The sequence below is a fragment of the Neoarius graeffei genome, chromosome 4 (genome assembly GCF_027579695.1).
Source record: "Neoarius graeffei isolate fNeoGra1 chromosome 4, fNeoGra1.pri, whole genome shotgun sequence".
NCBI lineage: Eukaryota > Metazoa > Chordata > Actinopteri > Siluriformes > Ariidae > Neoarius > Neoarius graeffei.
Window position 1 is genome coordinate 5,209,587 of NC_083572.1, and position 27,831 is coordinate 5,237,417.

Below are 27,831 nucleotides of genomic sequence, written 5' to 3' on the forward strand. Positions count from 1 at the left end.
AAATCGGAAAGGCGGCAGAGAGGCTGGTGTGCTTTTAGAACGCGCCGATAAAAACGACACCCTGTTTAGATCTCGGCCCTCCAGAGACAATGGGAGCCTCATCACAAAGCTCCACTTGGCTAGCAACTTGAGGCTAGTGCAACAGGCGCAACACACCCAGACACACACACGTATGTATGTATATATAGGAACAGTTGCAGACTGGAGAGATGGTCGATATGGGCGCCTAATGGAGAATTCGTACGATCGACACAGGGATGAAAAATATATTGTGCTGCCGAGAGACGAGAATAAATTACACACTGCAGCTGACACGGAGTCATATATTCTCACAAAGGCATCCGAGTTACAGCGTCAGGAAACACTGATTCAACACCGAGTGGACGGGAGGTGAGGAACGGAAAAAGAACGGAGAACTGAAGGAACGGAAAATTTAACAAAGGGAAAGGAAAACTAAGGGAAAGGAAAGAAAGGGTGTGTGACAGGGAAGGTGAGAGAGACGCTCAGGCACTCGGCAGCAGAAGCAGCCTGACAAAAGCCTAGTTAATTGTCAGAGTCTCATTAATGCAGCAGCTTTTCAATTTGCAGCCAAAGCTGTGAGCGCTAAAGCCTGGCTGGGAGAAGAAGGTGTTTTCACATGTTCCACAATAACATGGTAATTATGGCACGAGCCAGTCAGAGCGCTTTGCTCTATACTACACCAGCAGCAGGAAGGCAGGGACCAGGGCCTCCAACACACACACACACACACACACGATTATGCAGATGGGCAGAGGAAAGAGTGTTTTTGTTTTTTTAAATTATCAGACAAAATGTGTGAGCATAAGCTCAATACATATACATTCAATAGCATGTGTGTGTGTTTTCTTACCGCAGGCAGCGAGCGAGGCTACGGCTCCGTGGTTGAGGCTGCTCTTGGCGTTGGAGGCCGGGGACACCGAGGATGAGGATGAAGACGAGCTGGTGTGTACGGAGACCGGGGTGGAGGAAGGCGAAGCCAGTCGCTCTCCAGACTCCATATCTGTCAAAGGCAATCAAATCAGAGTGGTTGGAAACAGTGCACACACACACACACGCTGCCACTCTTCCTTTTACATCTCACTTACCCTAAACAATATACCTATTTAAAACCAGTCACTAGTCATTCGATGCAACACACCCACTCACCCACTCACACACACACACAGCATTTTTCCCCCCCAGACTGCATGTTAATGACAGATTTGGGCAGAAGCCTTGGCATAGTTTGTTCTCTTTGTCAGTTTAACAATTCATTTACTTTAGAGATAGACTCAAGTAGAGACGAGTCACAGGTTCACACACACCTGTATATGTGTGTGTGTGTGTGTGTGTGTGTGTGAGAGAGAGAGACGCACAATGATTTACGAGGCTATTCACAGCCCTTTTTAGACTCTGTAAAACGGGCAGCGTCTCCGTGGCGATGTGTTTAACAGGAAAATTACTCTTTCTACTCCAGCTGTGGTTGATTCTGATCCAGAAAGGAGAGAAGATCAACCTGTACGTACGTATTTGACTCTTTTCTACACACACAGTCTGTGTCATGTCTGTCTAATCTTTGGTTAACGGAATTTGAAAAGCACCTCCTCTTCCGCTGTTCAGATACGGAGCGCTGTTTCTCCGGAGCGGACCGTTTTCTAGCAATACAGCGGATCAGTATATACTTCACGCAATCAACAAAACTCTAAAAATAAATAAATGAATAAATAAAAAAAAACAAAACACATGGAACAAATGGAACACTTTGGTGCCCGGAATGCTGAAGAAGTGGACAGAATGCTGAAGTGAATGGAAAATCTCAAAAATGTAGGGAATGCTGAGGTATTGGGAATGCTGCTGAGGTGCATGAAAAAGTCTTGAAGTGTAGGGAACACTCAAGCAATGCTAAAGTGCAACGAAACGAGTACAGAACAGAATGCTGGATAGGAATTGTACAGAATGAGTGAATGGAATACTGAAGTGGACAAAAGTGAAAGTAAATGGATCACTAAAATATATGGAATACCAAAGTATACGGAATACCAAAGTGTAGGAAATACTTCAAATGTAATACTCGAGTGTTCGGAATACCAAAGTGTAGGGAATACTTCAAATGTAATACTCGAGTGTTCGGAATACCAAAGTGTAGGGAATACTTCAAATGTAATACTCGAGTGTTTGGAACACCAAAGTGTAGGGAATACTTCAAATGTAATACTCGAGTGTTCGGAACACCAAAGTGTAGGGAACACTCCAAATTCAATACTTGAGTGTTCAGAATACCAAAGTCTATGGAATACCTGAGTGTACGGAATATCAAAATCTTTGGAGTACCTGAGTGTATGGAATATCAATGTCTAGGGAATACCTGAGTGTACGGAATATCAATGTCTAGGGAATACCCAAGTGTATGGAATACCAAAGTCTAGGGAATACCCAAGTGTATGGAATACCAAAGTCTAGGGAATACTCAAGTGTGCAGAATACTTGAATGTATGAAAAACTCGAGTCTAGCGAATACCCAAATGTACAGAATATCAAAGTCTAGGGAATACTCAAGTGTTCGGAATACCAAAGTCTAGGGAATACTCAAGTGTGCAGAATACTTGAGTGTCTGGAAAACTCAAGTCTAGCGAATACCCAACTGTATGGAATACTTGAATGTAAGGAATACCAAAGTCTAGGGAATACTCAATTGTAGTGAATACTTGAGTGTTCGGAAAACTTGAGTGACCGGAATACTCAAGTGTTCAACTTGCAAAATAGCATCAATCAATCAGATCAGACACAAGTTGAGCAGACTCTTATCCTAAACATCTCATTTCTATCACTCTTATTTTTCTGGAAAAGCTGTTTCCTGCTTAAAATACAAACATGGGACAAATCCGTAAATCAAATTGAGGAACCTCATGACCAGCGTCAGCATCTTTAAGGTGTGTATCTGACAATCTGACCGTCGTACCTACATGAGGGCCTGGAGGTCTATGATTCAGAAGTAATCTATACAAAGCCTATACATATCATATAGCACAACACAGCCCTCATTTCTACAACGCTGAGTGACTGATCGTGTGCACGCACGTGCATGTGCGTATGTTTGTGTGTGAGAGAGATCTGCATGCACTGGTTTGTCGCGCAGCCTAGTGGACTCGATTCTCTCTCCGAGGTTCGGCCATGCTAGAACACACACCGGTTTTACGGCAAGCCTTTGTTATTGTATCGTTATACATCAACACTCTGTGCCTGTCCCCTGGGCTGCTCTGCTCTCTCTGCAGCAAACACACACACACACACACACACACATGCTATTAGATCTCAGTGATGGAACCATCCGCAGAATATCAACTAACTACTCTCGCCCATGAGTAATGCTGATGGATCGGCAGATATGCGCACACACACACACACACACACACAGGAAAAGACAGACGCAGAGGCCATGTCCTGTTCTACGCTTCCTCCATTTTCTCTCTCTCTCCTTCAGTTCTTGTTCTCTAATAGTCCGTGTCCTCATTACTCAGCCTCCTAAAGGTCAACCAGGTCATGACACTTTTACCCCAAATCCTGGGAACAAGTTTAAGGAAAACTAAGTCCTCGCTTGTCCTAGGAATTAATATTTCCAGATCTACGCAAACCTCATATAAACATAAAGAACTGAAACACAGTAATTATTAAAAAAAATGCATAATACAAATATGCATATGCTATTGGTTAGGGGCGGGGGTGGAGGGGGCTGGATGGGGTGGAGGGGGTTGGGGTTGATGATCGGATGGAGTTGGGGTTGGGAGGATTTATTTCTGCGGGCAAGGTTTGTCTCTATCTATTCTGAAACATTTCTATCCGGGCAGGAGTGGCCTCTTCTGGCATGACCCCGCCCCCATCCACAGGGAACAAGAACTCATAATAATTTGATGATGATGATGATGCCAAAAAATGAAGGAAATGAGTGATTTTGGAGCGGTGTGTGAAGACAGCTGGAAATTTCACTGGCCTTACTCACTACAAACCCCCTGAAGGAACATTCACACAACACAGAAAACACCTGAGGCGTGAACGAGGACATGTGAACGTATCTGCCTGTGCACACAAGTCTTGACAAATATTTCCTTAAACAAAGATTAAACATTTTCAGCACACGAGTGTCTCTATGGCAACACCGGAGACGGACAGACACCAAACAAGGTTTACCTTTCGCCAACCAATCACTCGGTGTGATTACAGTTAATGCAGACCGTAATAGGCCGGGGCTTTCCAAATAATTCACAACAACAACCGTGATTAGCACAATAACGGTATGCTGGGGTATTTAAGGATCCGATCCGGAGTTAATTATCAGAAATTAAAAATGGGTTTAGCGTCGGAATTAGCCTGATTTTATAGGTAATTAGCAGCCTTCCACCGTGGCACTGTGCTGTAATCTCCGTGAGCTGTGTAATTAATTCGGCTTGGTTCAAGTTGGCCAATGGCATGGCTAGAAATAAAACAGCTGCTCCCACATCCCACAAATGAGAAGGTCATATGCTGGGGAGTCTGTGTACTGAAAACAGCACTCATCTGTACACTGTACCACACACACACACACACACACACAGAGCCGTAGTGGGTAATCGGGAGATTCGGGAGGATTCCCGATGGGCCGGCTCATGTCAATCTCAAATTTGGGCCGGTTGGATGGAAAAAATAATTTTGACACTTATCTAATCTTATTCTTGCATTCATTCTCCATTCATCTGACAGTACAGCCCCTACAGCGCAGTAGATTAGATGGGTTCTACCATCTGATGAATTCTCCCCTCCCAAATGTTTAAGTTGGTTGGGCCCACGAGTCGTCTTTTTTGGAGCGGCAAAATTAAATATAGCAACAGAATAGTGCGAAGCGTCAGTCAGTGGTGATGGAGGGCAGGAAGAGGCCAGGTGGAGCCGAAAAGGCCAGGACAAAAAGAAGAAAGGAGTTGGAAGAAGATGCTGCCAAATGTGCGAAATTAACAGACGGGTTTTCCAGAGGACAGACCTCAGTTGCAGCCGGTAAAGAGAGATATGGAAATAATTTTGTAGCCTCCTGTCAGTGTAAGGGTGGCACGGTGGTGTAGTGGTTAGCACTGTCGCCTCACAGCAAGAAGGTTCCGGGTTTGAACCTCACAGCCGACAGGGGACTTTCTGTGTGGAGTTTGCATGTTGTCCGCGTGGGTTTCCCCCATAGTTTAAAGACATGCAAATTCAGTACAATGGGGCCACTGTAATTGGTGCAAGCTGTTGTGGTTTCCCATGCTATGATGTATGTACATATATATAGATCTTCCTATGGCAAAAGCTAAATAAATAAGGCTATTGCGCAATGTCAATTTAGCATAGTTTATTTTGTAGAGCCCAATACACACCATTAATCACAAATATCCAGTTTCAAGCTGACAGTAATAAACATAATTTAGAGGTATAATTTAGTGTGTACTTCACCTCACTGTGTGTTCACTGTGTGCATTTCACTAATTCACGATTGGAATAAATGCAGAGACCAAATTTCCCATTAAACAGCATCTCATTACTGGAATGTTTTTGTAGCGTCGGAGCAGCAAACCCCTTCTGACGCTACTGATGATCCCGAGGAGGCCATGACTACTGAAGGGACAGGTAGAGGATGGTCTAACAGTTATTTATTTAAACTAAGATAGTTATTTGTAATGTAAAAGATAACAGAGATATATGATAAATATATGTTAAATTGTTCAGACATTCAGAAAGATGTCAGCACGATAGCCTAATTTATTTTAACAAATGGAGACAAATAGCCTAAATTTTACACAATCACAATCTAGGCTAAATTGTGGGGGGAAAAAAACTTCAAGCATGTTACGTTATTCAGCAAAATAGGCTAACCCTTAATGAAATGTTTTTGTAGCCTCAGAGCAGCAGATAAGCCAGTCTGATCCTGCTGGTGAACCAACTAGGCATGGAGAGGCCAGGACTACAGAGGCAACAGGTAGAGAGAATAAAAATCAACTAAAAAAAACTATTTTATGTCAGAAAATGCACACAGAACAGATGTGATAGACAGATTCTAAATGATACCCAGTAGCCAGATATTCAGAATGCTGAAAATGCTTTAAAATCAGCCCAATTGAAATAGGTAAACATTGTTTAATCAATAATGATCTCTGTCCATGATCACAGTGTATATGCCCTATATGCTATATAATACAGGTGAGTCAGATGCTGAGAGGGAAGAGTCCAGTGAGACAGCAGCAGTGCAGCAGGAGGTCCCACAGATTCAGGCAGCTGCTAGTGTAGATGAGCCTCTTGGAGGCCTTCATGTTAATGTACATGACCCTAACCCTAACCCGAGTTTACTGAATGCCGGAGTGTAAGGAATGGAATGCTGGAGTTTACTCAATGCCAGAGTGTTGGGAATGGAATGCTGGAGTTTACTGAATGCTGGAATGTAGGGAATGGAATGCTGGAGTTTACTGAATGCTGGAATGTAGGGAATGGAATGCTGGAGTTTACTGAATGCTGGAATGTAGGGAATGGAATGCTGGAGTTTACTGAATGCCAGAGTGTAAGGAATGGAACACTGGAGTTTACTGAATGCCAGAGTGTAAGGAATGGAACACTGGAGTTTACTGAATGCCAGAGTGTTGGGAATGGAATGCTGGAGTTTACTGAATGCCAGAGTGTCGGGAATGGAATGCTGGAGTTTACTGAATGCTGCAATGTAGGGAATGGAATGCTGGAGTTTACTGAATGCCGGAGTGTAAGGAATGGAATGCTGGAGTTTACTGAATGCCGGAGTGTAAGGAATGGAACGCTGGAGTTTACTGAATGCCAGAGTGTCAGGAATGGAATGATGGAGTTTATTGAATGCCAGAGTGTCAGGAATGGAATGATGGAGTTTACTGACTGCCAGAGTGTCAGGAATGGAATGATGGAGTTTACTGAATGCTGCAATGTAGGGAATGGAATGCTGGAGTTTACTGAATGCCGGAGTGTAAGGAATGGAATGCTGGAGTTTACTGAATGCCAGAGTGTCAGGAATGGAATGATGGAGTTTATTGAATGCTGGAGTGTCAGGAATGGAATGCTGGAGTTTATTGAATGCTGGAATGTAGGGAATGGAATGCTGGAGTTTACTGAATGCCGGAGTGTAAGGAATGGAATGCTGGAGTGTAAGGAATGCCGGCATGTTGGGAATGGAATGCTGGAGTTTCCTGAATGCTGGAATGTAGGGAATGGAATACTGGAGTTTACTGAATGCCGGAGTGTAAGGAATGCAGGAGTGTTGGGAATGGAATGCTGGAGTTTACTGAATGCTGGAATGGAATGCTGGAGTTTACTGAATGCTGGAATGTTGGGAATGGAATGCTGGAGTCTACTGAATGCCAGAGTGTAAGGTCCTTAAGAGAATCCTGGTGAAACGGCAGAGTGAAGAACGCTTAAGTGTATGAACTACTATGGTGTTGGGAATGCTCAATGATACTGAATACTAGGGATGCACCGATACCGATACTGGCATCGGCCCGATACCTCAGTAATATACTCGTACTCGTACTCCTTAAACATTTGCCGATACCATGCACCGATACCATTATTAGATGGCAGTACACAACATCACTGGTCACGTTCAGGATTCCATTTGTTGTTCTACCTCATTTCAATGTCTAGGGGGAGACAAAGAGTCAGGAAAATGAATTAGAATTAGAACGAAGAGACAGAGAAGAAGAAGCCGCAAGTCAGATGCTTAAACATGCGCAATCATGTCGTCGTCGGGCTCAGCAGCTTGGGAGTATTTTTCTGTTAGGGAGGACGACAGGAGTAAGGCGGATTGCAAGTTATGTAGTGCCAAGGTATAGATGGGTGGGAGGGAAAACACTTCGTTTAATACGAGCAATTTGATCAAACATTTGAAGACACACCATGGTGACCAGTACGCCGAGTTCACGCAGGCTAGCAGCCGCCAAAAGCAGCCTACTTTGAATGAAGTCTTACTGAAGCGGGAGAAAATGTCCAAAGATAGCCCTCGGGCAAAAAAAAATTACAGAGGCACTTACCCAGTATATTGCGCTGGACGACCAACCAATTTCAGTCGTTGACGATATTGGGTTTCAGCGTCTTATAGATGTTCTTGAGCCCAGATACGAGCTACCCAGTCGTAGCTACATCACAGATGTGATGTTGCCTAAAGTGTTCGATGTCGTCAAAGCTCACGTGAAGTCGTTGGTGCATGAGGTCAAATCAATAAGTTTTACGACCGACATTTGGAGCAGCAGTGTCTGCCCAATGTCACTATTAAGTTTGACAGCCCAATGGATAGATGACGAGGCGTTTACTCGTCATCAAGTTATACTCCACACGAGACCATTTCGAGGCCACCACACAAGCTTGGCTATTGAGGTATTTCACTCACGTGACCAAGTCATGTGATGCTGCCATTTTGGACGGCACGGCTCGAATCAGTTTGAATGCGAGGAAGGCGACAAACGAAAAACATAAAAGAAAAAGGAGCGAGATGCAGAAAACACCTTCACTATCCAGCGACGTAGGGCATTTACAGGGCGAGCAGAGGGAGAGGGATTTGCAAAAATTGAGGTTAGCAGGCTTAGAGAACGACGTTTACCTGCTTCCACCAGGATTGTTCACTGACGTACGGAAGTACACGAAGCCCTCGTCTTTACCTGACTTCGGCCCACATGATCTGTATACCTATGTCGTTAAAAACCCATCGCCATACACAGGTATTGATCTGAAAGCATATACGAGTTTGGATGCCTACAAATATTTTGTGTCAGGCTGGGTAACATGCCTACATCAGCGGGTCGTCCCTGGAGCCGGTGGTCGCCATCTGATTACAGCTAAGGTTTGTTCACATTTTCATTTACTTTCGGTCCTCAGGATAAACAAAATGTTATTAAATGGCATTGAAATAACTTCTTAGTCTGTTGAGACATGGCCCGTTATAAATTTGCTGTTACCAGGCAATGACCAAGAACTGTATTATTAGGGTCGGTGTAGTTGTAGCAGTGTATTAGCAACTAGCTGTTAGCACTAGCTAATGTCAACAACATCGTAGCTGGTATGTTACTGTAGCAATATTTACGTTCAGTCATTTGGATGACTGTTAAAACCTTTCAGTCTCAAGTTTTTCCTTTACTGGATTTACTAGTTTACTGAGCTAGCGCGCTCGGCCAAGCCGGGAGCCATCGCGCGCTCTCCGGCCAAGCCGGGAGCCATCGCGCGCTCTCCGGCCAAGCCGGGAGCCATCGCGCGCTCGCCGGCCAAGCCGGGATCCATCGCGCGCTCTCCGGCCAAGCCGGGATCCATCGCGCGCTCTCCGGCCAAGCCGGGAGCCATCGCGCGCTCGCCGGCCAAGCCGGGAGCCATCGCGCGCTCGCCGGCCAAGCCGGGAGCCATCGCGCGCTCGCCGGCCAAGCCGGGAGCCATCGCGCGCTCTCCGGCCAAGCCGGGAGCCATCGCGCGCTCTCCGGCCAAGCCGGGAGCCATCGCGCGCTCTCCGGCCAAGCCGGGAGCCATCGCGCGCTCTCCGGCCAAGCCGGGAGCCATCGCGCGCTCTCCGGCCAAGCCGGGAGCCATCGCGCGCTCGCCGGCCAAGCCGGGAGCCATCGCGCCCTCGCCGGCCAAGCCGGGAGCCATCGCGCGCTCGCCGGCCAAGCCGGGAGCCATCGCGCGCTCGCCGGCCAAGCCGGGAGCCATTGCGCGCTAGCTCAGTAAACTAGTAAATCCAGTAAAGGAAAAACTTGAGACTGAAAGGTTTTAACAGTCATCCAAATGACTAAACGTAAATATTGCTACAGTAACATACTAGCTACTGTTGTTGACATTAGCTAGCTTGCCGTCCAAAATGGTGGACACCGGGGCGTCACGTGACCCTGTGACGTCAGGTGAAATACCTCAGTAGCGGAGATATTCATTGATATGCTACAGCTCTGGGGGATTCAAAAAAATTCAGTTCATGTTGTCCTCCACGACAACGCGAGAAATATGATTCGGGGCATGAGTGATGCTGGACTACCGAGCCTGTGTTGCACCGCTCACTCTCTCCAGCTCGTGGTTAATCAGGGTCTACTGTCACAGAGGAGTGTAGCTGATGCGGTGGCAGTGGGTCATAGGATAGTTGGACATTTTAAAGTCTCCTCTAGCCTACTCCAAACTCGAAGACATCCAGTTGGCAATGAACCAGCCTACAAAACGCCTCCAACAGGACGTACTAACTCGCTGGAATAGCACGTTCTACATGATTCAGTCCTTGATTGAACAAAAACGGGCATTGGGGATTTACACATCCGAAAACGACACAGACAACCTCAGCGCAAACCAGTGGACACTGCTGGAGAAAACAGCTACAGTTCTAGGTCCGTTTGAGGAGTTGACACGCAGAGTAAGCTCATCCGACGCAACGGCGGGAGATGTAATTCCTGCCATCTCAGTGCTGCAGCGATTCCTGTCTAGAGAGACAGACGAGGACCATGGAATCAAAACAATGAAGGCGGCCTTGGCTGCTGCTGTCAAGACGAGATTCGCCGAAATCGAAGGAAACCCTCTCTACATCATCACAACCTTACTTGACCCGAGGTAGGCCTAGTGTGTGTGTGTGTGTGCATGTGCGCGCGAGAGAGAGAAAAGCTTCAGCTCTAACAAAAGTGACGTTACTTTGCAGAGACTCTGTTGCCCCTTTTCCACCAAAGCAGTTCCAGGGCTGGTTCGGGGCCAGTGCTTAGTTTGGAACTGGGTTTTCTGTTTCCACTGACAAAGAACTGGCTCTGGGGCCAGAAAAACCGGTTCCAGGCTAGCACCAACTCTCTGCTGGGCCAGAGGAAAGAACCGCTTATGTCAGCGGGGGGGCGGAGTTGTTAAGACCAACAACAATAACAAGACCGCGAAAGATCGCCATTTTTAAGCGACGAGAAGCAGCAGCTGTACAAACGCGAAGTCATCCGTTATTATTATTGTTGTTGCTGCTGCTGCTGCTTCCGTGTTGTTTTTGCTTCGATATTCGCGCCAAGGGTTATGCAAACGTAGCGACGTAACTGACGTATACAACAATGTAACTGACGTATACAGCGACATAATGACGTGGCTTCCCTTAGCACCGCGAGCTATGGAAAAGCAAACTGGTTCTCAGCTGGCTCGCAAGTTGAACGAGTTGTGAACCAGCACCAGCACCGGCCCCGAACCAGCCCTGGAACTGTTTTGGTGGAAAAGGGGTAATTATGCATGTATATGCTACAGCTACATAAATACAGGTTATCTAACTACCGGTAAATGTTTTCTTTGTTCAGGTACAAAACTGGATTTTTCTCCAGAACCAACGCTTCCACAATGGCCAAGGATATGCTGCTACTTGAGTTGCAGAAAATTACGGAGGAGGGCGCGCAAGATGTACAGGAGCCACCCACCAAAACAGCACGCACAGACCAGACCAGCAGCAGCTGTCTTGACCGTATCTTCAATGAAATTGCAAACGAGCAGGCAGCAGTAGCACTCACCCCAGGCATTGTATGCTGTACTGCGCAATTAAAGACATACCTTGGGGAGCCTCCTTTGGTTCGTGAGGACGATCCACTACAATATTGGAAGGTTAACAAAGTTAGGTTCCCTACTTTGGCCAAAACGGCTTGCAGATACCTCTCAGCGCCTTGCAGTAGTGTTGAAAGCGAGTGGCTGTTTAGCTCAACAGTAAACATTGTGAATGAAAGTAGAAACAGGCTGACACCTGAACATGCAGAGATGATTTTGTTCCTTAAAAAAAATCTGCCTTTTACGTTCTAAAAAAAAAAAAAGCATAGGGCATAGTTCAGTGTGAGTTGAAAAGTTATTTCACAGCAATCCCTGATAATTAACATTTGTTTAATTTAAATATGGGCATGTAATTGACTTTTTGTTTAATTGACACAAGCCCTTTAGACATGTCAGAATGTTCAAAAAAGTGCCTCTTAAAGAAAAAGCACAGGCCTGTGTCAGAGGCTGCAACATGTGTGCTGTTAGTCTCATCTCATCTCATTATCTGTAGCCGCTTTATCCTTCTACAGGGTTGCAGGCAAGCTGGAGCCCATCCCAGCTGACTACGGGCGAAAGGCGGGGTACACCCTGGACAAGTCGCCAGGTGTGTGCTGTTAGTCTTTTGTTTAATTAAGATGGCAATAGATACCATTAAAGTGATTCCCTATTTGTTCAAAGCTGGATAAAGTGTTCAGTTGATACTCACTGTTTGGTAAGTGCTACCTATGCATAGAAATTCATCTCATCTCATTATCTGTAGCCGCTTTATCCTTCTACAGGGTCGCAGGCAAGCTGGAGCCTATCCCAGCTGACTACGGGCGAAAGGTAGTCTGGTTAACACCAGACCATATCACAAGTGAAATATGGTCTGGAATCCGCCTATTGAATTTCTCGTAGGGGAGGTGTGGTTTACGATTGTCAACGGCCGTTTATTGGACGTTGCGAATGTCTATCATTTGGCGTATACGTAACCCATGGCCAATCATGGCAGTTGTACCCGGTGACGTAGTTAGAGCGACGAAGAAGACGAAGAGGCGGAGAAGGAAAGAGAAAGGGAAGGCAAAACAAAAATAGGAAAACAATGGCACTGAACGATTACTGCCGTTTGTGCAAGACAAATATGAGAAGCTGGTTTGGTTAGTTTGGTTCGTATCGCTCGCCGCCATGTTAAATGTGATCCGTAAACAGTCCCAAATAAACTACAAGCTTCCATTTGTCGAGTAGTACGCGTCACCGTCCTTCCACCCCTCCCCACTCTCTGATTGGCTCCCTAACTCAGGCGAGCCTTTAGACCATAGTTTCCATGCTGTCTTTTCAGATCGGAACGATTGTGCAAAGCAGCATGGGATTTCCCAGGCTAGGCGAAAGGCGGGGTACACCCTGGACAAGTCGCCAGGTCATCACAGGGCTGACACATAGACACAGACAACCATTCACACTCACATTCACACCTACGCTCAATTTAGAGTCACCAGTTAACCTAACCTGCATGTCTTTGGACTGTGGGGGAAACCGGAGCACCCGGAGGAAACCCACGCGGACACGGGGAGAACATGCAAACTCCGCACAGAAAGGCCCTCGCCAGCCACGGGGCTCGAACCCGGACCTACTTGCTGTGAGGCGACAGCGCTAACCACTACACCACCGTGCCGCCCATAGAAATTCATAAAGAGAATAAAAAGAATAAGAATAAAATCTGCCTTTCCATTTATTTTCATTGTATGATGGGGCGGGGGTAGTATCAGTATTGGTACTCGGTATCGGCAAGTACAGAAATTACTGTACTCGTACTCGTATCGGTTTTCAAAAAAGTGGTATCGGTGCATCCCTACTGAATACTGGTATGTAGAGAATGCTAAAGTGAACAGAACAAAATGCTGAGGTGTATGGATAATCTTGAAGAATAGGGAATAATGGAGTGTACGGAATGCTGAAGTGTGGGGAACACTGAACATTGGAACATATGGAATGCTGAAGTGTATGGAAAATCTTGAAATGTAAGGATTACCGGACTGTAGAGAATGTTGAAGCGTACGGTGCACTCAGGTGTTCGGAATACACAAGCGTACAGAATATCGCACTTTTTCAACACTCAACATGTGGTTCAGGCCCGAGTGCACTCTTTCTGCACTGTTACTTTAAATCATATAATCTGAATAACATCAGTTATTTGAGAGACAGTAATGTGAGTTTGTGCGTGTGAGATGTGCTGTATCGTGTGTGTGTGTGTGTGTGAGAGACATGTCTTACTCTATGTGCATTATGTCCAATGTTAACAGATGGTTGATGATAGGCAAACTAATCCGGCAGCAGAGGCTTCAGAATGGCTCGGTGCTAACCGGAGCATTCCAGCTCCTGTGCTAATAGAGCACAGAGGGCCACACACACACACACACACATTTCCCCTCTTGGGAACTGTGTTGTGATGTCGCCGGGTTCCCATTAGCCACTTTTGTGTAGTTGTGTTGCTCTAAACCGCTACATTAACTTGTCACTTTTATAAGAGCAATGTGACCTCTGTGGTGTGATCCGTGGTGTGGTGTGGTGTGGTGTGTGATGGGCTCCGCGGTTAACGAGGATCCAAATGCAACCTCGCTCACTTGTCCTTGCCGACCGGCCACGCCGCCTGCTATAACGCCATTGGCTGGAGTGGATCTCCTCGAGCATGAGATGGCTTCGCCTGTCATGCAGCACAGTTGCTTGGCGACACTGGCAGCCACACCGGAGAGACAGAGACAAAGATGGACAAACGAGGGGCGTGAGGGAGGTGGGGAGGTGGGGGATGGAGGAAGAGACAGTCAAATGGAGAGAAAGAAAGATAGAGACCAAAGGAGGCATGGCTGGAAGAAGAAACGGGGGGGGAATCAGAGGACGGGAAAAAAAAACAGCATTGCGTGCAAGGATGGTTTTGTGCAGTGAGACGTGCTAGTCACTATTTCACCTGTCTCAGCTGTGTGTGTGTGTGTGTGTGTGTTCTGTTCTTCCTCCCGTCACACTCAGTATAATCTAAAAGGACTCTTTAAGCACAGCAGAGCTGCAAGGTCTAACTGATAATAGTGATTTCAATGCCACTGACACTGAGCTGATAGATTTTTTTTTTCCTTTTCAACTGAGGCCAGTCCTTTCAAAGAAAAAAAAAACCTCCAACCAACCTTCAAACACTTCTCCAGCGCTATCATCATGATACACACACTGTTACACACACACAAGGTGCTACAGTACGACGTTATTTCCATGGATGAGCGATGTGTAACATTACTAAACTAAGCTCTGATTTTGTTTCTGAAACAAAGGGCATGTGGGCGGAGCTAAAAGCAGCGGCGATCACAGATAGGTCAATCGCCAAAAACGTCTCTTGAATCGCTAGAATGGCTTTTTCTTTAGTGGCAAATTTTCTTTTGCATTCATGAAAAAAAAAACACACCCCAGCACGTTTTGCAAAAGTATTGGCACCCATGAACTGTTCCCTGCCTTTTCAACTCGCCGTGTCTTGCGGTTGATGCATCATCCTGTCAGTGACACGAGTGACACCAAGATGCACAAATAAGGCTCTTTTTTTAAAAATTTACATTATATTACGTTAATGACATTTAGCAGACACTGTTACCCAGAACGACGTACAACATACCCAGAGCAGCCTGGGGAGCAGTTGGGAGTTTGGTGCCCTGCTCAAGGGGCACTTCAGCCATTCCTACTGGTCCAGGGAATCAAACCAGCGACCTTTTGGTCCTAAAGCTGCTTCTCTAACTATTAGGCCATGTCTTCGCCCAAATTTGTGTCCCGAGAGTAGTGATTAGCAAATGTCTAGTATCAGCAGTCTTTTTTCTCCCCTGGATTAGTAAAGGGTATTTTTACACAACAGCGAAAGGAAACCATTATTTTCTTATTAGTAGTATTTTTAGAATCATTCCTAACACACACACACGCGCACACACACACACGAAACTTATGTCAGAAAATTCTAGACCATTCAGTACACAATTAGCAAACACCATCTAACATCAGCGAGCTTTAATCAGAGAGCTAACAGCAAAACATCAACGTGCACGGCTGGAAGCACTGACTCAGAGATCACATCGCCTGGATATGTCTGTGTGTGTGTGTGTGTGTGTGTGTGTGTGTGTGTGTGTGTTATGAGTAACCAGAGAGCAGCAGCTCAACCCACACCCAAACAAAGGGCCCGTGACAGATGGCAAAGCAGTGCATGCTGGGATGCGTGGGTCCCCTGGCCAGGAGCTGCTCTTTGGCCTTGTGTTGAATTACCAGATCTCCATATACACACACACACACACACATACGCTAAAATCTTTCTGGCACATTTCCACACACATTTGTTTAACTGTAGATAAGTACATCTACGCTTAACTCACACATTATCCCAAATTACCAAAAAAGAGCAGGGTTTTTTTTTTTAGCATTTTAAATAAAAGCAGAATTCCGCTTTATTCCTCACTTCCCAAAATAATCTGTTTCACCCTCAAATTCACCCTCTTCCTCTAAACATGCTGTTTAGCTTCTAGCAACACCATTCTCTTTCCAAAATGTCAGTCTTCCTTCCCAAAATCATCCCATTTGCTTCCCCAAACTTTCAGTTTTCCTTCCAAAACCATAATTTCCTGCTCCTTCACTTCCCAAAATCACACTTTTCTTTCCAGAAGCTTCCTTTTCATCGATGTTCACCATGGATGCCCGCCAGATGTCTAGACAAAGTCAAAACTGTTATGTATTTCTATTTCTCTCTCTCACACACACACACACACACACACACACGAGTGCATAAAACTCTCAAATACCCAACTGTACAACAACCAGCTGTCACACCACATAAAGCGCATCGCTAATGTGACACTGAGCAAACAGAATAGTGTGTGTGTGTGTGTGTGTGTGTGTGTGTGTGTGTATGTAGGGGGGTAAATTCCCAAGCTGGTTGTTCCCCATCTAACCAATACCTCGGCCCCAAGGCATTACAGTGGACTGTAGTCTCTCTCTCTCTCTCTCTCACACACCACACACACACACACACACACACACACACACACACACACACACACACACACACACACACAACAAAAAGGGTACACAGAGACACACTCACACTCGGCCCACAAACACGGCCTTGGTCAAACAGGAAGCAGTGTAATGTGCCACAATGTTCAGGTCATCACATTTGGGTTTTGTTTCTGTTCCTTACTGATCCATACCAGAACTTGGTATCTGTTCTGAATGAGCCAGAAACGCCTTTAAATAAATTTTTCTCTCTCTCTCTCTCTCTCACACACACACACACACACACACACACACACACCTCAGATTGCTGGTGTTTTAGCTGTATTTCAGTGCCATCTATCAAGTTTGCACTCAGACTTTCACCAATCCGAACAAAAAGTACTGGCACTGGCATCTATAGAAAACTGTATGGAATGTTAAAGTCCTGATGTGTATAGAACACCTAAATAAATAAATACCTCCAGTACATGGGACACTGAAGACTACTGAACACTGAAATGGGAAAGAAGTTAAAAAAAACAAAAAAAAAACAACCCAGATTACTGGACACTGAGGGTACGGAATGCTGATGTGAACGCAAAACCGAAGTGAACGGAATGCCGACATTCACAGAATGTTGAAGTGTACAGAACACTAATATTCATGCAATGCTGAAGTGTTAAAAAACAAAAAAAAACCTTCTACTATACGGAATACTGAAGTGAACGGAGGAGTAAAGTGTAGGGAATACTGAAGTGAACAGAGGAGTAAAGTGTAGGGAATACTGAAGTGAACGGAAGAGTAAAGTGTAGGGAATACTGAAGTGAACAGAGGAGTAAAGTGTAGGGAATACTGAAGTGAACGGAAGAGTAAAGTGTAGGGAATACTGAAGTGAATGGAGGAGTAAAGTGCAGGGAATACTGAAGTGAACGGAAGAGTAAAGTGAAGGGAATACTGAAGTGAACAGAGGAGTAAAGTGCAGGGAATACTGAAGTGAACGGAGGAGTAAAGTGAAGGGAATACTGAAGTGAACGGAGGAGTAAAGTGTAGGGAATACTGAAGTGAACGGAAGAGTAAAGTGCAGGGAATACTGAAGTGAACGGAAGAGTAAAGTGTAGGGAATACTGAAGTGAACGGAGGAGTAAAGTGTAGGGAATACTGAAGTGAACAGAGGAGTAAAGTGTAGGGAATACTGAAGTGAACAGAGGAGTAAAGTGCAGGGAATACTGAAGTGAACAGAGGAGTAAAGTGCAGGGAATACTGAAGTGAACGGAGGAGTAAAGTGTAGGGAATACTGAAGTGAACGGAGGAGTAAAGTGCAGGGAATACTGAAGTGAACAGAGGAGTAAAGTGTAGGGAATACTGAAGTGAACGGAAGAGTAAAGTGCAGGGAATACTGAAGTGAACGGAAGAGTAAAGTGTAGGGAATACTGAAGTGAACGGAGGAGTAAAGTGCAGGGAATACTGAAGTGAACGGAAGAATAAAGTGCAGGGAATACTGAAGTGAACAGAAGAGTAAAGTGTAGGGAATACTGAAGTGAACGAAGAGTAAAGTGTAGGGAATACTGAAGTGAACGGAAGAGTAAAGTGCAGGGAATACTGAAGTGAACGGAAGAGTAAAGTGTAAGGAATACTGAAGTGAACGGAAGAGTAAAGTGTAGGGAATACTGAAGTGAACGGAAGAGTAAAGTGCAGGGAATACTGAAGAGTAAAAAAAACTCGACTGATTAGGAAACAAACAAAAGTATATGAGCATATGAGATACTTAGTGTATGGAAAACAGAAGTGCGTGGAAAACTACAGCATGTAGAAAACTCAAGTGTAAGGAACGTTAAAGTCTATGGAACACAGAAGTTCTTGGGAAGGGAAAAGTGAACGGAGCTGTTCGGAACAGTGAGGGGAACAGAATGCTGAACTGTATGGAATACTGAATGCTATACGGAATGCTAAAGGGACCGGGTTTTAACCGGGAACATCATGCATACACACTTCTGCAGTTGTAATGCTGAAGATTGGATTTGTGGCACGGAAAGTCCTGAGGAAGTCTTTATTTCCAAACTGTTCACGATTCAGCACTAATGCTTTGCTTACTGGTCTGTTTGAAAGAACCTGAGGCAAATCCACAGCACATCTTCCATCAGCTCCCACTGGATGTCCTCTAAATCATTACATCTTGAGAGAGAGAGAGAGAGAGAGAGAGAGAGAGAGAGACCCTGATGAATCTGCTGTTCTTCCCAGCCTTTACTTGGAGCCCATTTCTTATTCACTCCGGAGGCAGCAGAACGCTCAGATCCGGCCAAAACTGGATATATTTAGACAGTCCATTACAGAGAAGCGTGCGTGTGTGTGTGTGTGTGTGTGTGTGTGTGTGTGTGTGTGTGTGTGTGTGTGTGTGTGTGTGAGAGAGAGAGACAGCAAGACAAACGGATTGTCCCTGCAAATACAACGTCTCAGATAACTTGAAAATGCAGATCCATACACAACCACGTCTCACACACACACACACACACACACACACACACACACACACACACACACACACACACACCAGAGTGGGCACAGGGAAAGACAGAGAGATAATTACACATATTACTCTATATTACACACACTTTAATCACTTTCTCTCTTGTTAAGCCCTAAATCATTTACTCAGCTCCCCGTCTCTTCCCCCAGGCTACATCAACATGATTACCTATTCCTGATCCTAATAAAAAAATGATTTAGAGCGCAGTGCCAGTCGAACACGCACAAACTGGGATTTCTCCTCTCCATTAGTGGGAACAGAAGTGTGTGTATGTGTACGTGTGTGTATGAGAACATTGGCAGGAGCATAAACCCAGGGCAGAAAATCCATCTGCCGTTTAGGACGGGGCAGCGGCGCGGTAATGCTGATGGATCAGCAGGGAAAAGGCTACAGTAAGGAAACAGGTGTGACGCCAGAGCGGTGTTCGTTAACACACACTCCGGCTCTGTAATTAATCAGAAATTAAGTGAAGTCCTGGGTTGGGTCTCTGGAAAAGGCCCATCAAGAAAAGCCAACAGTTAGTGGCTCAGGTTCAGCTTTTGCTATACATCATGTCTCACTTTATCAGGAATTTTGGCTGTTTTCACATTTGGTGTTTCCCCCCATCAATTTTTGTGCTAGCGCACTTTTAAAAGACACAATCAAGACTTCTGAATGTTCAAAAAAATATATCACTTTCAAAAAAAGCTGAGTGAGATCTACAGAAAACCAAAGCACACTGAGGTCTACAGAAAACCAAAGCGCGTGGAACATTGAGGTCTATGGAAAACCAAAACACACTGAGGACTACGGAAAACCAAAGCGTGTGGAACACTGAGGTCTATGGAAAACCAAAGTGCGTGGAACACTGAGGTCTACAGAAAACCAAAGTGCGTGGAACACTGAGGTCTATGGAAAACCAAAGCACACTGAGGTCTATGGAAAACCAAAGCACGTGGAACACTGAGGTCTACGGAAAACCAAAGCACACTGAGGTCTACGGAAAACGAAAGCGCGTGGAACACTGAGGTCTATGGAAAACCAAAGCACACTGAGGTCTACGGAAAACCAAAGCGTGTGGAACACTGAGGTCTATGGAAAACCAAAGTGCATGGAACACTGAGGTCTACGGAAAACCAAAGCGCGTGGAACACTGAAGTCTACGGAAAACCAAATCACACTGAGGTCTACGGAAAACCAAAGTGTGTGGAACACTGAGGTCTACGGAAAACCAAAGCACACTGAGGTCTACGGAAAACCAAAGCGCTTGGAACACTGAGGTCTACGGAAAACCAAAGCACGTGGAACACTGAGGTCTACGGAAAACCAAAGCACGTGGAACACTGAGGTCTACGGAAAACCAAAGCACACTGAGGTCTATGGAAAACCAAAGCACACTGAAGTCTACGGAAAACCAAACCGTGTGGAACACTGAGGTCTACAGAAAACCAAAGCACGTGGAACACTAAGGTCTACGGAAAACCAAAGCACACTGTGGTCTACGGAAAACCAAAGTGCGTGGAATACTGAGGTCTACGGAAAACCAAAGCACACTGAGGTCTACGGAAAACCAACGCGCGTGGAACACTGAGGTCTCCGGAAAACCAAAGCACACTGAGGTCTATGGAAAACCAACGCGTGTGGAACACTGAGGTCTATGGATAACCAAAGTGCGTGGAACACTGAGGTTTACGGAAAACCAAAGCACGTGGAACACTGAGGTCTACGGAAAACCAAAGTGTGTGGAACACTGAGGTCTACGGAAAACCAAAGCACACTGAGGTCTACAGAAAACCAAAGCGCGTGGAACACTGAGGTCTACGGAAAACCAAAGCACTTGGAACACTGAGGTCTACGGAAAACCAAAGCACACTGAGGTCTACGGAAAACCAACGCGCGTGGAACACTGAGGTCTCCGGAAAACCAAAGCACACTGAGATCTATGGAAAACCAACGCGTGTGGAACACTGAGGTCTATGGATAACCAAAGTGCGTGGAACACTGAGGTTTACGGAAAACCAAAGCACGTGGAACACTGAGGTCTACGGAAAACCAAAGTGTGTGGAACACTGAGGTCTACGGAAAACCAAAGCACACTGAGGTCTACAGAAAACCAAAGCGCGTGGAACACTGAGGTCTACGGAAAACCAAAGCGCTTGGAACACTGAGGTCTACGGAAAACCAAAGCGTGTGGAACACTGAGGTCTACGGAAAACCAAAGCACACTGAGGTCTACGGAAAACCAAAGCACACTGAGGTCTACGGAAAACCAAAGCGCGTGGAACACTGAGGTCTACGGAAAACCAAAGCACTTGGAACACTGAGGTCTACGGAAAATCAAAGCGCGTGGAACACTGAGGTCTACGGAAAACCAAAGTGTGTGGAACACTGACGTCCACGGAAAACCAAAGCACACTGAGGTCTACGGAAAATCAAAGCACACTGAAGCCTACGGAAAACCAAAGCGCGTGGAACACTGAGGTCTATGGAAAACCAAAGCGCGTGGAACACTGAGGTCTACAGAAAACCAAAGCGCATGGAACACTGAGGTCTACGGAAAACCAAAGTGCATGGATCACTGAGGTCTACAGAAAACCAAAGCGCGTGGAACACCAAGGTCTATAGAAAACCGAAGCGCGTGGAACACCAAGGTCTACAGAAAACTGAAGCACATGGAACACTGTGGTAGGTCTATGGTAAACCGAAGCACGTCGAACACTGAGGTCTACAGAAAACCGAAGCGTATAAAACACTGGGGTCGACAGAAAAGATAAGTGCATGGAACTTTGAGGTCTACAAAAAAACGAAGCACTTGGAACACCAAGGTCTATGGAAAACCGAAGCGCATGGAACACAGAGATCTATGGAAAACCGAAGCGCGTGGAACACAGAGGTCTATGGAAAACCGAAGCGCATGGAACACAGAGGTCTATTGAAAACCGAAGCACGTGGAACACCGAGGTCTATGGAAAACTGAAGCACGTGGAACACCGAGGTCTACGGAAAACGGAAGCGCACAAATCACTGACATTTATGGAAAACTGAAGTGTAGAGAATGCTGAAGCATTTGGAACACCAAAGTGTGTAGAATGCAGAACTGTAAGGAAAACTGAAGTGTATGGTAAATTCTCAATGTGTGGAATACTGAACTGTACTGAACACCAAGACGTATATGGAATACTGAAGTGTTTGGAAAACTGAAGTGTTTCTGAACACTGAAATGAATGGAAAATTCAAGCGTTGTGTATAATGCTGAAGTGTACAAATAAACTGAACCTGTTGGAAACTGAGGTGTACGGAATCCTGAAGTGTATGGAATACCGAAGTATACAGAGCTGAACAGAAGACTGAAGCGTACATAAAACTAAAGTGTATGGAGGACTGAAGTGAGCGGAAAACTCCAGTGTAAAGGACACGGAGGTGTTGGGAGTATGGAATGCTAAAGCTACAGCACTCTGATGTGTATGGAAAACTGAAGGTCCTGTGTTTGACCTGGGAATGTCTTCAACATGTGTAGTGCACACTTCTGTTATAAGTTACAGTGCTGACATTGTACTAAGGACCAGCTTTCCAGCAGGTGACAAAAACCAACATGGCAGCCAACTGGTCAATGAAAAATGAGTCTTATTAGTGGGAAATTTATAAAACATTTAACTGAAAATATTTATTCCCAATATTCCGATGTGATGTGAGTTACACCAATTTTTTATATCGTCTGCATTACTGAGAATAATTAATCTAATCTGCTTTAAAAGACATGCAAATCTCTGCTGCATTAAGTGCTGAAATTCCCACCGAGCCACACAGCGAGCTTCATCACAGTGACAGGAGCTTCCACGGCGTGAGAGTGTACGGAAACGGAGCGATCGATATTGGGAATAATTATGGCATCATTCAAAATAAATGCGAGTCTCATCTGTCATCATAGTGCAGCTCTGAAATGGACAGTAACTCTCAGATGTAGTGTGTGTGTGTGTGTGTGTGTGGGGAGGGGGGCACACCATAGGGCTAATTTAAATATTCAAACGCTGGAGAGGGTGGACTCATCAGTGGAATAACACGGAATTGTACATGAAGAGTGTGAATCAAGTGGTGGGGGGAGGGAGAGAGAGAGAGAGGAAGCTCTAGTAGTCTCCATTTTGCTGCTTTTGAAGTCGTCACAGTTTCTCTTTTGTTTCGCCCTTCATGTGCGTGTCATCTGCATTATGCGTATCAGGATGACAAAATCCTGCTCCACACAACACACACACACATACACGGTCTCTCCATCTTTGTTTCTGTCCTTCTCTTTATCTCTCTCTCTCTCTCTCTCAAACACACACACACACACACAGTGCTGTTTTCTCTTGTGCATGCAGCCCCCCCCTTCACCCTTAGTGTAGTAATATGATAGAAAATGAATCTCTAATTTCACAGTTATCATCTTAATCCCCACAATGAATAATGCAAAGTTACTCAGTGTAGAACTTATTAATTGCAGCCTTGACATATGCATGCTCTCTCTCTCTCTCTCTCTATATATATATATTTATGTCTCTCTCGCTCCATCTTTCTTTTTCTCTCTCTGTCCCTCTCAGTATCTCTCACTCTCTCAATATATATATATATATATATATATATATATATGTCTCTCTCTCTCTCTCATCTTTCTTTCTCTCTCTCTCTGTCCCTCTCAATATCTCTCACTCTCTCAATATATATATATATTTATGTCTCTCTCTCCATCTTTCTTTCTCTCTCTGTCTGTCCCTCTCAATATCTCTCACTTTCTCTATATATGTCTCTCTCTCTCTCTCTCTCTCTCTATATATATATATATATATATATATATGTCCATCTCTCTGTCCGTCTTTCTTTCTCTCTCTCTCTGTCCCTCTCAATATATCTCTCTCAGTGTGTGTGTGTGTGTGTCTCATCTCATCTCATTATCTCTAGCCGCTTTATCCTTCTACAGGGTCGCAGGCAAGCTGGAGCCTATCCCAGCTGACTACGGGCGAAAGGCGGGGTACACCCTGGACAAGTCGCCAGGTCATCACAGGGCTGACACATAGACACAGACAACCATTCACACTCACATTCACACCTACGGTCAATTTAGAGTCACCAGTTAACCTAACCTGCATGTCTTTGGACTGTGGGGGAAACCGGAGCACCCGGAGGAAACCCACGCGGACACGGGGAGAACATGCAAACTCCACACAGAAAGGCCCTCGCCGGCCCCGGGGCTCGAACCCAGGACCTTCTTGCTGTGAGGCGACAGCGCTAACCACTACACCACCGTGCCGCCCGTGTGTGTGTATGTGTATATATATATATATATATATATATACACAGTGGTGCTTGAAAGTTTGTGAACCCTTTAGAATTTTCCATATTTCTGCAAAAATATGACCTAAAACATCATCAGATTTTCACACAAGTCCTAAAAGTAGATAAAGAGAACCTAGTTAAACAAATGAGACAAAAATATTATCCTTGATTATTTATTTATTTAGGAAAATGATCCAATATTACATATCTGTGAGTGGCAAAAGTATGTGAACCTCTAGGATTGAGCAGTTCATTTGAAGGTGAAGTTAGAGTCAGGTGTTTTCAATCAGTGGGATGACAATCAGGTGTGAGTGGGCACCCTGTTTTATTTAAAGAACAGGGATCTATCAAAGTCTGATCTTCACAACACATGTTTGTGGAAGTGTATCATGGCATGAACAAAGGAGATTTCTGAGGACTTCAGAAAAAGCGTTGTTGATGCTCATCAGGCTGGAAAAGGTTACAAAACCATCTCTAAAGAGTTTGGACTCCACCAATCCACAGTCAGACAGACTGTGTACCAGTGGAGGAAATTCAAGACCATTGTTACCCACCCCAGGAGTGGTCGACCAACAAAGATCACTCCAAGAGCAAGGCGTGTAATAGTCAGCGAGGTCACAAAGGACCCCAGGTAACTTCTAAGCAACTGAAGGCCTCTCTCACATTGGCTAATGTTAATGTTCATGTGTCTATCACCAGGAGAACACTGAACAACAATGGTGTGCATGGCAGGGTTGCAAGGAGAAAGCCACTGCTCTCCAAAAAGAACATTGCTGCTCGTCTGCAGTTTGCTAAAGATCACGTGGACAAGCCAGAAGGCTACTGGAAAAATGTTTTGTGGACGGCTAAGACCAAAATAGAACTTTTTGGTTTAAATGAGAAGCGTTATGTTTGGAGAAAGGAAGACACTGCATTCCAGCATAAGAACCTTATCCCATCTGTGAAACATGGTGGTGGTAGTATCATGGTTTGGGCCTGTTTTGCTGCATCTGGGCCAGGACGGCTTGCCATCATTGATGGAACAATGAATTCTGAATTATACCAGCGAATTCTAAAGGAAAATGTCAGGACATCTGTCCATGAACTGAATCTCAAGAGAAGGTGGGTCATGCAGCAAGACAGCGACTCTAAGCACACAAGTCGTTCTACCAAAGAATGGTTAAAGAAGAATAAAGTTAATGTTTTGGAATGGCCAAGTCAAAGTCCTGACCTTAATCCAATCGAAATGTTGTGGAAGGACCTCAAGCGAGCAGTTCATGTGAGGAAACCCACCAACATCCCATGGTTGAAGCTGTTCTGTACGGAGGAACGGGCTAAAATTCCTCCAAGCCGGTGTGCAGGACTGATCAACAGTTACCGGAAATGTTTAGTTGCAGTTATTGCTGTACAAGGGGGTCACACCAGATACTGAAAGCAAAGGGTCACATACTTTTGCCACTCACAGATATGTAATATTGGATCATTTTCCTCAATAAATAAATGACCAAGTATAATATTTTTGTCTCATTTGTTTAACTGGGTTCTCTTTATCTACTTTTAGGACTTGTGTGAAAATCTGATGATGTTTTAGGTCATATTTATGCAGAAATATAGAAAATTCTAAAGGGTTCACAAACTTTCAAGCACCACTGTATGTATATATATATATATATATATATATATATATATATATATATATATCTTTCTCCCTATATATATGTCCATCTCTCTCTCTCTCTCTGTATATATATATATATATATATGTCTCTCTCTCAATATACATATATATGTCCATCTCTCTCTCTGTCCATCTTTCTTTCTCTCTATCACTCTGTCCCTCTCAATATCTCTCTCTCTCTATCCCCTCTCTCTCTCTGTCCATTTTTCTTTCTCTCTCTCTCACTCTGTCCCTCTCAATATCTCTCTCTCAGTCTGTCTCCCTCTCAATATCTTTCTCTCTCAGCGTCTCTGTCCGTCTCTCTCTGTCTTTCTCTCTCTGTCCATCTTTCTCTCTCTCTGGTGTGGGCAGAGTTTAATCTACTTTCTAAAACACATTTTTCCTAATATGTAATATCTGTCCATCGTAAACATTCTCAGACTCCGTCCACCCTGTGAGGCGTGATAGAAACCGGAATCACAGGAGTCTCAACAATGTTTGTGTACTGGGGACATGTGGGACGTGTCGTCTCATTAGAGTTCACAGAGTGCAAGGTTTTTTTTTTCTTTTTCCTTTCCACATGCACATTGTTGCCAGATAGAGGCTTGTGAGATATTGATATTTTTTTCCCTGATCGCCATTTTCCATTTTAAAATACTAAACAATTTAATCATCCAGAAGCGGTGGCGTAAAACATAAAGATGTCTCTGTGGAGCTCCTATGCAAAATGTGTCATATTTTATTGTAATATAATCTGTGATAAACGTCACTAGATTTTGTGTATGGATGATGTTGTTACTGATCATTAACATGATCAAAACGAGAGCATTTTCATATCCGTTTAAGAATATAAAATAATTTAAACGAGTTTGTTTTTCCATACACAAAAAAGTGCTGTCTGCCCTCTTCCCCATACACCATCTTATGGATGCACGTGATTGGTTAGTGTTGCTGTGATTGACAGGTGGGAGACAGAGTATGCCCCTCCCACCCAATTTTGTTCCCTCAGCCCTTCGTCTGTGGCATCTTGTGGATCCGAATTTGTGATCTCGAGACAACGGAGTGAACTCGTTTCTACTGCGCCCGAGTGATTTTTTAATTTGGTTACAGAAATCCATGACTATCAAAACAACAGTTACGACTTTTACAGGCTCAAAATATTCCGGTTTTTGTGCTTATAAAAATAAATATTCTACTAATATAACATTCTCGTTTACATGCATTTCCCTTGCAAACTGTTGCCTATATGGTTTGTGTCTGAGGCACAGAGCTGATAGTAAACAGGCGAGAGACCGCGTGTCTCAAACTACCCTAAAATCACCAATATTACGCATATTCCGAATGTGCTGTATCCATGTCCGAAGAACGTTCCTAAAACCCGAATAACATCATCATATCCTACACGTCATAATCGGAAAGGGATACATTTGAAATGAGGCCAAATTTGGAATCTCGCATTGGAATGTGCTGTGGACACGACCCGTATCAAGTTCCAAATCCTGTTATATAAATCGGAATAATAGTGGATTATTGTTGTGTGTGTAAATGGACTGAATGTGAAGAAGAACTTAATTATAATTTTATTAAAAATGGTTGGAAGGTTTCGAGGAAAAAAAAAAAGTGGCTGTAAAGACGCTCGAACAAACACTGTTGGATGTGATTATTTATTTATTTATTTATTTTATTTACAGTTAAAAGGATCCCTGAGAGTTAAACAAACTCCATAAGCAACTTCAACTTTATTCCATAACGACACGACGGATCTCCTTACAAATCAAAAGTCAATTATTAACACAATTTAAAAAATACGAGATCAAATATAATAAGAAAAAACATTCAGGATGTCTGATGAATTCAGTGGAATTGACTCAGCGTGTCCACCATTTGGAGG

At 44.5% G+C, this 27,831-nt stretch overlaps 1 protein-coding gene across 16 annotated transcripts in view; it reads right to left on the reverse strand.

Annotated features, from left to right (window-relative positions):
* The window catches only part of baz2ba (bromodomain adjacent to zinc finger domain, 2Ba), a 160,960-nt gene that overhangs the window by 68,765 nt on the left and 64,364 nt on the right, over positions 1-27,831 (reverse strand). For all 16 annotated transcript variants that reach the window (XM_060918688.1, XM_060918686.1, XM_060918687.1 and 13 more), the window contains one exon: positions 872-1,021. In XM_060918688.1, the coding sequence (XP_060774671.1) occupies positions 872-1,019 (148 nt within the window). In that variant the 5' untranslated portion in view covers positions 1,020-1,021. The remainder of the gene's footprint in view (positions 1-871; positions 1,022-27,831) is intronic.